At 35.7% G+C, this 10,153-nt stretch overlaps 1 protein-coding gene across 1 annotated transcript; it reads left to right on the forward strand.

Annotated features, from left to right (window-relative positions):
- Positions 1-4,850: 4,850 nt before the first annotated feature.
- Positions 4,851-8,875, forward strand: LOC149215142 (disease resistance protein Roq1-like). Its single transcript, XM_089391042.1, has 4 exons — positions 4,851-5,442; positions 5,541-6,648; positions 6,786-7,142; positions 7,258-8,875. The coding sequence occupies exons 1-4, from the start codon at positions 4,925-4,927 to the stop codon at positions 8,602-8,604; spliced, it is 3,330 nt and encodes a 1,109-aa protein (XP_089247168.1). The 5' UTR covers positions 4,851-4,924; the 3' UTR covers positions 8,605-8,875.
- The last annotated feature ends 1,278 nt before the right edge of the window (positions 8,876-10,153 follow it).

Genomic DNA, 10,153 nt, shown 5'->3' on the forward strand with positions numbered 1-10,153 from the left:
TCCTACATCATTACTTTCCTGATACCTGGAATTTCCCGTCCTTTTGGGAGGTTGACCACTTCCATCTCGAGCATCGAGAGCATTCCTCTTTCCTTTATTGTTGAACATGTTGTTCCTTTGATTGTTGTTGCCTTTGAAATTGTCGTGGTTGTTGTTGTTGTCATCATCCCATGGAGTATCCTTCTTGTGAGGACATTCTTTAGCATAGTGACCAAACCTGTTGTAATTGCAGCGCCTTCATTTTCTTCCTTCTTTAAATCCTTGCTTGAATCCTTGACCTTGTCTCTTTGGACCATCATTGTTCTTCCTCTTTGCATGAGCGGAGAAAGCAGTAGGTTCATTTCCATTTGAAGGCTTATATCTCTCCATCATTCTTGTCTCTTCTTGAGTGCATCTAGCCAATAATTAATCGAAACTAGGAATCCTATCATTGTTGAGATTGGTGGTGTTAAACACATCCCATTATCTTGTAAGACCTCCAAGAGTGATGAGAGTGAGCACATTGTCAACAACGACTTCACCAATAGATAGAAGGTAATTCTTGATTTTTTGTATTCCTCATGAATTAGGATTAGATTGACTCCCCTTTATCCATCTTGATGTCCTTCAACTTGTTCTTGAGAAAGAGGAGTGATTTGCATTTTTTACTTTGAACATCCCAATAAGCTTATCATATATCTCCTTAGATCTTCCCAAATCAGAAATATAGGCAACCAAATGCTTTTGAATGGAGTCAATGATAATTCTTTTAGCTTTGACCTCACCTTTCTTGTACTTTGTCTTTGCAGCAATAGGTGCATTGGAAGGAGGCTCCATCCTTGCACATAGTCCATAGCATCATGCTCTTCCAAAGTCAAGTCCAAAGTGACCATCTTCCATGCATGATAGTCAAATTTTTCCTTGAGCTTATCCTCAGATTTGAAGTAAGATGTAGTTGCCATTGAAGCAAGACCAATATTCTTGTATAACAACTCTCTCTTAGTGATTGCTTTTCTCTCTCTTGCTTGGGCTTTGTCTTTACCTGGGCTTTGATACCATGTTAATTTTAGTTAATAATGCTATGTTCTATGCTTAGCACAATTACTTCAATGTTCCTTTAGCAACCCAATGACAATTTCCAATTTATATTTCCAATAGCAATCACATTAACCATTAATGACGTTGCCAGTAAAAGTAGATAGAACATGAAACAAAAATGTAGAAGACAAGCCAAGATAAGAGGACACCAGATTTGGCCGATGTCAGGGAAAACTTTTTGATAAATTCTTCTTATTATTATATCAAATGTTCAACAGAGAGAGAGAGAGAGTACACAAGTCAAATTGACTTTCTAAATTCAAAGTCAAAACTACCTTGTCAATTTTTGCAGTTAACTTCAGCACTAACCAGAAAGTCAAAGATGGTCAACGAAATAGTCAAACTTCTCCTTTGAAGCTCGGTCAAAGGTATTCAAACTCGGAATCCAACAATGGTCAAAGTTAGCCCAAAACAATCACAAAATCTGTGGTCAAACTTGGTCAAACTAAAGTCAACCCTGCGGTCAATATAGGCCGAACAACCCAAAAAATCTTGATTTTTATGCTAGTCAATGTGGCCTAGTAAAAAAAAAAATTCTCTAAAAATCGCAATCAAAATTGGTCAAACAACCCTTTCTCAACTCTTGAAATTTTCGGCCCTGCAGTTTTGTCTAGAAATATGTCCTTGTGCCACATGTGTGAGAGAGCGAGAGAGAGAGAGAATATGTGAGTGATGATGATTCCAAATGAGGTGAGAGGTCACTTGTATTTATACTATTCGATGAGGGTGAAGAGACACGTCTATTGGGCTTCCTGAGCCTACATGATGATGAGGTCGGCCTGAACAATATTCACACGTGAGGGAATAAATTCAAAATCACACTTCTCCTTGTCCAAATTAGATAATCTTAATATCAATTTTGGACCTCTCGAAAGTAGGAATTTAATGCAAGCATCATCTCCATCAAATGAGCTGTCCCAAAGTGGAAATTGGCCCTAGTTTCCAATTTTAACACATCTTTTATCATATTTTATTTAAAAAGGAAAATCAATATTAGTAAAATAAAAACTAATAAAACATATTATTAGAAACTTAGTTTAATAATTTAACACACACACATACATACATATATATATATATATATCTATATCTATATATATATATATATATATATATATATATGTTAAACACACACACACACACACATATATATATATATATATTTTGCTCAACATTTGATATAAATGTGCAAGAGAATTTTTAAAACTTGAATCTATTTAGACATTGAAAAATATAATTTATATAACAAAAAAATTTAAGAGTTCAATAAAATTGTATCCTCAAATTTCAACAAAAAAAAATGTGATAACATAAAACAATTAAATTGTAATTTTTTAAAATCATCTTGAAATAAGAAAAATTATTAAATTTAATATATATATATATATATATATATATATATATATATATATATATATATATATATATATACATTTTTCAAGGAAGGGAGAGCAAAATCATCTCATTATTTTTTTTGTGAGTTAATCTTAAATGACAATTCTAAAATGGTTTGAAACCTTTGAAAAATAGTTAATTTAGAGATTTTAAATGATTTTGATGTGTTTTTAATTGAACTTAAAAATAAGTTTAAACTTAGTGAGGTGTAAAAAGGAGTTTATTTTGATAATGATGAGTTTTTTTTTTTTTTTTTACTAATATGAATATGGATGTATGAGTGAAGTAGTGTGTTGCTTGCAACTATGAAAAATTGAATGTAACTTGTTTCTTCATAAAATAGGGAAAAGGCCGAAAGAAAGGGACATGCATTAATTTTTTTGTATGCTTTACATATTAGGGATTAGTAAGATTCACTAAAGTTTCTAAAATTTATATAAATTTCCATCCTTGAAAATTTCCCTAACAAAAACCTTGTTATAATGAAGTAAATTATTTTGGGTATGTAATTATGTAGGCCAGAGAAATTTTAATAATTAAAATATCAAAGATAATAGAAGAAAGGAGGAACATCCATTAGTAATTCATCCTAATATGTTGGCACAAGTCCTTGTAGAAGGGTGCACATGAAAAAGTACTTTGTTGTCCATCACAAATGGTAAAATTCGTGCATTTTTTAACATAGTCTTGCTTTGTGTGATCAATGCCCTCTTTACTCTTTCACATTTCATACAAATATGTCTTGTTTCTTATGTTTTTGGTTATTTCATGCATTTTCTAGCATGTATTCACACCCTCTTGATGTATCATCTCATGCCATATTATAACAAGTTTAAACTTGACTTTGCCCAAGTTTTATTTTCTTGCATATGTTATAGGCTAAATAGCATAGTAATTTCCCACGTAAGCAAGCAATAATTTTGTAGTGATAGTATCAGGAAAAATATTGATGTGAAAGATGATCAAGGGTCGGCATTTTATATTTCAAATCTATCAATTGTACATAGAGAGGAAACAATTCATTTTCCTAAACTAATGAAAATTGAAGTAGATAAGTTCCTTCTAGCCCACACTCGTCTATAATGTGGACTATGAGGTGACATGGAATTCACATGGTAGACCCATATGGAAGAAACATAGACATCACATATATCTATAATGTGGTCTATGAGGTGACATGGAATTCACATGGTAGACCCATATGGAAGAAACATATACATCACATATATCGTAAACACAAGTATTCAATTATGTTCATCACAAAGTATCATCACTACCTATTTATTCATTGTTCCATCTCCTTGAATTACTAGAATGTAGAAAAATTAAACGAAAACTTGGTAAATGCCACTCAATTTTTTGAAATTAATCATATATTGTGAAGTAATCTAATAATAATGCACGAATCATTATTTTCTTGAAAAATTGTTTTTCATAAAATGATCAACATGTGTAATCTTCTTTATGGTCATATATCCATTTGAAGAACCACACCATATTTTCAAATAAAAACAACTTACACATGACTATCATTGATATTTAACCTTTAATTAATATCAATTACAAATAAAAACGTAGTTTATACTTTATTATACATTCAATTGCGACCATATTTAACCATTTAGAAAATTATTAAACATATTATTGGCGACCTCTATTAAATGGATTAGACACATTATTCATGTACTCTATTAAATAAATTCCGTATTACTTATGAATAAACATAATTTTCTTATTTTTAAAAAGACATCGGCATTCACTTTGGCGTTCCCTTCCTACGCCTGGTTTTAAACGGCAATTTTAAAACTGTTTGAACCCTCTAGCAAAGTGCAAATAGTTAATTCAACTCTTTCAAATTATTTTGATTTATTCTCGTATTAAACTTTAAAATAAATTTAACTGATATGTGGTGTAAAAGGGGTTTACTTTGGACAACGAAGCGTGTTCTACTTTTTTTTGACTAACATGATACGGATAAAGCAATGCGGTGCCCACAGAAAAGAATAATTGAATGCAACTTGTCTCTTCACAAACCCTGGAAAATGACTGTTCATTTAAACGCGTATACGGTCACGAGGATTCCGCGCTCGTCGACTCTGTTACATCGAAAAAGCAAAGTACTATTTTCCACGATCATGATGCATCCATTAAATTGCAGATCCTCCTGTAAATGAGCCGCACCTGTCACGCACTCAAACGACTCTTTCGGAAGTGGCCGACCAAGGTGGGGCCGGAGATGCATCAAGTTGCGGAAGTTTCCTGCCCGCCTTTCACGGCCTTACCGACTAAGTTGCTGCTTTCGGCGCGTTTTCAAACAGGGTCGACTCGCAGGGGCAATATCTTTACGGCTAAACTGGGAGGTGCCCTGTTGTTGTATCAACCAGAGCAACTATATTTCCTTCCTCATCGTTACCCTCCTCGTGGTTCTCTGTGTATCCCTGAATTCATCAAAATGGCTCAACCACTCGCTTCCGCCTCCGCTTCCAGTTCTGCATCTTCTCATGGCAATTACTGTTATCAAATTTTTATAAACCATCGCGGCAGCGATGTGAAAAAAACCTTTGCAAGCCATCTCTACCGCAGGCTTCTTCGGGATGGATTCAGAGTCTTTTTTGACCAGCCGGAGTTACAGCGCGGAGAAGAAATAGATTCTCAAATAAAAGGAGCTATAGCAACCGCCTCCGTACACGTGGCTATTTTTTCCTCGGGATATGCGCAATCAAGCTGGTGTCTTGACGAGCTCGTTCTAATGCTGGAGTCGATGGAGTCTGGTGTTGCCACCGTTATTCCGGTATTCTATAAAGTTAAGCCTTCCGACCTGCGATGGACGGACAAGGAAAGAGGATATGCAGAAGCCTTTCTTAATCATGAAGAGAAAGGAAGATACAGTAAGGAAAGACTTGCAGGTTGGAAAAAATCACTGTCTGACGTTTCACATATTAGCGGCTTCGAGCTGGAGGCCTATAATGGGTTAGTACTTTGTCTGTCATTTTATGTATTAGTTTAACTGCGCTGATAAACAAATCTTCAAATATTCATGCGGTGCTTGTTCTTTTGCTAATGACCAGTGACGAAGGCGTTCTCGTGGACGAAGTAGTGCGACAAGTGCAGAAAAAGGTTGGAAAAGCACCATTGCCTGTTGCCACATATCCAACCGGATTGGAGGAAAAGCTGCAACAGCTTGAAAGAACGGTGCCATGGGAGCAACAGCACAACAGAAGGGGACCCAATATTGTGGGGATTGTGGGAATTGGTGGGTTGGGGAAAACTACTCTGGCAAAATTTTTCTTCAACACGAAGAGATCAGATTACCAGCAGTCCTGTTTTTTACATGACGTTAGAGATGCTGCAGCTAGGTGCAGTTTACCATCCTTGCAGAGTGAACTTTATAAAGACTTGACCGGAGGGGATCAGGTAATGCGTAATGTTGATGAAGGTATAGCAATGTTAAAAGATCGTCTCTCCTGTACTCAATCTCTCGTAGTCTTAGATGACGTGGATGATGCTGAGCAGCTGGGTGCATTATTTTCACCCTTAAAGGATGTCCTTCCTTCACATAGTTTAATTTTGCTTACTTCTCGCAATCGGGAGGTTCTTACAAAATCTGCAAGGATAGAAGACTCATCCATTTACATGATGACGGGACTTGATCTTCAATATTCCGAACAGCTTTTTTGCTCCTATGCCTTCAACCATCCTTATCCTACTGTGGAGTATAAAGATTTGGTTGGAAAGTTTTTAGAAGCGTGTCAGGGGTTGCCATTGTCCCTCAAAGTGATTGGGGCGCTATTGTATTTGGAAAGCCGCGAGTATTGGGTTGATCAATTGCGCAAACTATCCCGAGTGCTTCCCAAGGAAATACAGAGTAGCCTTAAGATTAGCTATGACAGTCTTGAGAAAGAGGAAAAGGAAATGTTCTTAGATATTGCCTGTTTCTTCATAGGAATAAGGAGGGATACAGCCATAAACGTATGGGATGGATCTGGCTGGAATGGATCGCTGGGTCTTAGGACTCTTGAGAGCAAGTGTCTTGTCACGTTCGATGAAAAAAACTGTTTAAGAATGCACGATCATCTCCGTGACCTGGGTAGAGAATTGGCGGAGCTTCCTGGATGCCCACGTCGTCTTTGGCGCCCAACTGACAGCCTCTTTCGTAATGTGCCGACTCCATCCATGGTAGGTGTTCAAAGCTCTAGACATCATGTTGTCTTCTGAAATTTATGGTTACAGAATCGTGTCTTTAGGGTTGCGATTTCCTGATCTTCGCAAAGATGTCAATCTTGTCTTCTAACTACTTCACTGTAACAATTTAGGTGCGCGGACTTACCATGATTCAACAAGGATATGGCGAATCGTCCCAAAGTCCTTCGGAGTTTAATGATTGTATCGTTGATATGAGCGGTTTGCAGCTGCTGAGAGCTCCAGTGGATTGTTTGGAAAGGATATCCAAGGCGATCAGAAACCAACTTCTATGGCTTCGCTGTGAGATATATGCATCTCTCTTCCTCCCTTCGTGGATTCAAAGTTATGGTCCGGGGATTGAAATAAATAGTTGCCTATCTTCGTGGATTCCAATAAAGAATCTAAGAGTGTTGGAATTGGTAAGGCCGGTATGTCGGTACGGCCATCCGTCCCCGGCGTTAGGAACCTTGTGGAACACTGAATATGAGGTACATGTAAAGTTTATTTTTTTATTTTTTTCAATTTAGTTAAAAGTGTATGGCCCTAACAGGTGGCGGTATAGTTTCTAGATATTCATTTTAACATTTTCAGCGTGTAATGCAGGCACCTATTCAGTTGAGGGAGTTGAATATTAGTATTGGCCTTTTCGAGTTACCAAAGTCCATAGGGCAGTTGAAGTACCTGCAAAGGATTGAACTGCACGACTTTAGAGGAACATTGCCTGAAGAGTTCTTTCATCTCTGCTCGTTGAAGCACTTAAGACTCCGGGCACTAATGGAGTCGTTGTCAGACTCTTTGGCGAATTTCACAAGCCTCCAACATATTGACTTGTCTGAATGCCGACATTTGCAAGCGCTGCCGCCCTCATTTGGTAAGTTAGCAATGCTCCAACATATTGACTTGTCATGGTGCACGGAATTGCAAACACTGCCGGCTTCCATTGGAAATTTGAAACAGGTCCAATATATTGATTTGTCATGGTGCCGGAATTTGCGAAGGCTGCCGCAATCCTGTGGGGATTTAACAAATCTCCAAAAGGTTATACTGCGTTCTTGTGATAAGTTGAAAATGCTGCCTGACTCCATGAACTTGATTCGACTCAAACATCTCGATTTGGGAAACTGCAGCAACTTGATCCTCACTGGTCAGACACTCCGGAATATCAGCACCCTTGAAAGGCTAGACTTTTCTGGTTGTGACGAACTCGAAATATTGCCTCCCCAAGTCACACGTCAGCAGTTCCTGGAAGAACTACTTTTGAATGGCACAAATTTAAAAGAATTGCCAAATGACATTGGAGATCTTACCAATTTGGAAATTCTGGATATAGAGAGCCCTTCGTTGGAAACCTTCCCGCATTCACTGAGTCAGCTAATGAAATTGAAGAAATTGACACTGTGCTCGTGGAAATTGAAAGATTTGCCCGACGCGGTTGGCGAGTTAAAACAGTTGACACTCTTGTCAGTAGATGCTCCGATTCGTGAAGTGACATTTGCCAGTGTGGAAAAGGTTCAAGGAGGTCGCAGATTGTTGGACTCTTGTATTGACAAGTGCATGCCTAGACTCAAACAGTTACATTTGTTGAAGACCAGAATAACTGAAATATCATTTGGTGAAGGTGTTTGCCCGGTCCTTGAAGAGCTCGATCTCCAATCTTCTCATGAGTTAGTGGAGGTTGGAGGATTGCCGACAACGCTAACATCATTGAATTTGAAGGGTTGTGGTGCATTAAAGAAATTAAGGGGGCTTCGTGGCCTTGCAAAGCTTTTATTTCTGGATATGAGAGGGTGTTGTGCAGTCGAAGAGCTGCCAGGTCTTGAAACATTGATATCATTACAAATGATGTTCACATCTGAATGTGAGAATATGGAGAGAATACTGGAATTGGCTGAGGCGGCAAATCCTGAAAGAGATGTTTTCAAAAAGGTATATTGGTCGCCACCGGCATGAGTGAGTCGGAATCGGTGCCGTCCGAGACGGCATCGGCGTTTACTGAGACAGCAATTCCTGAAAGCCATGTTTTAAAAAGGTCATTCAGCTCCCCCATTTGATGATACGAAATGAGGCTTAGTTAATTGTTTTCTGTTTATTTTTATTGTTATTGATACAGGTTCCAAAAGTGGCTTTAGTACAAGGCTAATGCTAGGATTAATGTTATGTTGCTTCAATGTGATGAGAAGGTATTTATCACTCGGAGCGTCTAGTTTAGGGTTAATATTGTAGTTCTGTTTTTTTTATTAATTTATGGAAGAGAGAAGTAAATTAAGTCATATCAATATTTAAAAAATTTAAATGAGGTTTGATTATAAAATGAAGTAAAATTTTATTTCATAAAAAATTAGTGTGCTAGACGTTAGTAAAATTTTATCTCATAAAAATTAGTGTGGCAGAAATTAGTAAAATTTTATCTCGTAAAAATTAGTGTTGTGGAAAATATAAAAATTAGTGTTGTGCAAAATTATTTATTATATAAAATATTTATTTTGGAAATTTTATATTTTGTTTTTATATATATCAGTGCTAATTTAACGAATATGTATAGTATGAATGATTGAAGCATATAATTGATTTTCATTCTAATTTTATGTTTTTTTTGTTTTTTATGGTTTTGGTTTAATGTAAATAGAAAAGCTTTATAGAATTTATTTGATTATTTGGGAAGTGTAATTTAAGTACATAATTATTTTCATTTTAATTTTAAAGTTTTTTTTTTAATTTTTGTTTTAATACAAGAAGAAAAAGTTTATAATATTTTAAATTTATTTAGATTATTTGGGAAGCTTGAGTTGAAAAAACATAGACAAAGGACTTATTTGAAGAAATTTATAGTTTTCTTTTATGCAAGCACTTGTGATTTTATTTAGAGATAGAAGTGTAAATTGAGAATGTGGTGGGTTAGGTTTTATATATATATATATATGGTTTTGTTAAATGTTTTAGTTTTGTAATATCTATATATCTATATATCTATATATATATATATATATAATATTGTGGCTTTGTTAAATGTTTTATATATAGTGGTTTGTTTGTTTTTTTTTAACATATTTGTAGAGAATTAGTGATTTCTTTCATTTATGTGTTCCTTAATATCAATTTGAGTTATCTAAAATTTTCAAGTTTTGTAAAATAGTTTATCATGTTTTATGCACATGCATAGCAATTTTAGAAGTTGTTGGTGTTGTGAGAGAAATCTTGCTAGTTAGGTATTAAAGGGAATTTATCTTTGAATTTTAGTGTATATTTGATTTAGAGATTGATTAGGCTTAGTGAATTGATTTGAAAATGAGATTTTAAATCAATATAAAGGTATTACAGACTCATGTGCAGGAATGCTATATTACTTAGTGCAACAATTTGAAAAGATTGCGAATAATATAGACAATGAGCAGTTAGAAAACATAACAGTCACACACATTAACACAACAAAATAATCAAGGAGTTCACTAGACTTCTTGGCTACGTCTCCTGGTCTAGCTTTCAGTGTTGACCTCTATAT

The sequence above is a fragment of the Pinus tabuliformis genome, chromosome 1_1 (assembly GCF_031772625.1).
Source record: "Pinus tabuliformis cultivar Carrire ecotype Pingquan chromosome 1_1, CPIR1, whole genome shotgun sequence".
Taxonomy (NCBI): Eukaryota; Viridiplantae; Streptophyta; class Pinopsida; order Pinales; family Pinaceae; genus Pinus; species Pinus tabuliformis.

Bases quoted from the DNA above. Each gene is read 5' to 3' on its own strand.
- LOC149215142 (XM_089391042.1), top strand. From the start codon at position 4,925: ATGGCTCAACCACTCGCTTCCGCCTCCGCTTCCAGTTCTGCATCTTCT. The intron at 6,649-6,785 runs GTAGGTGTTCAA...GTAACAATTTAG, and splicing joins ATGTGCCGACTCCATCCATG to GTGCGCGGACTTACCATGAT. The intron at 7,143-7,257 runs GTACATGTAAAG...CGTGTAATGCAG, and splicing joins TGTGGAACACTGAATATGAG to GCACCTATTCAGTTGAGGGA.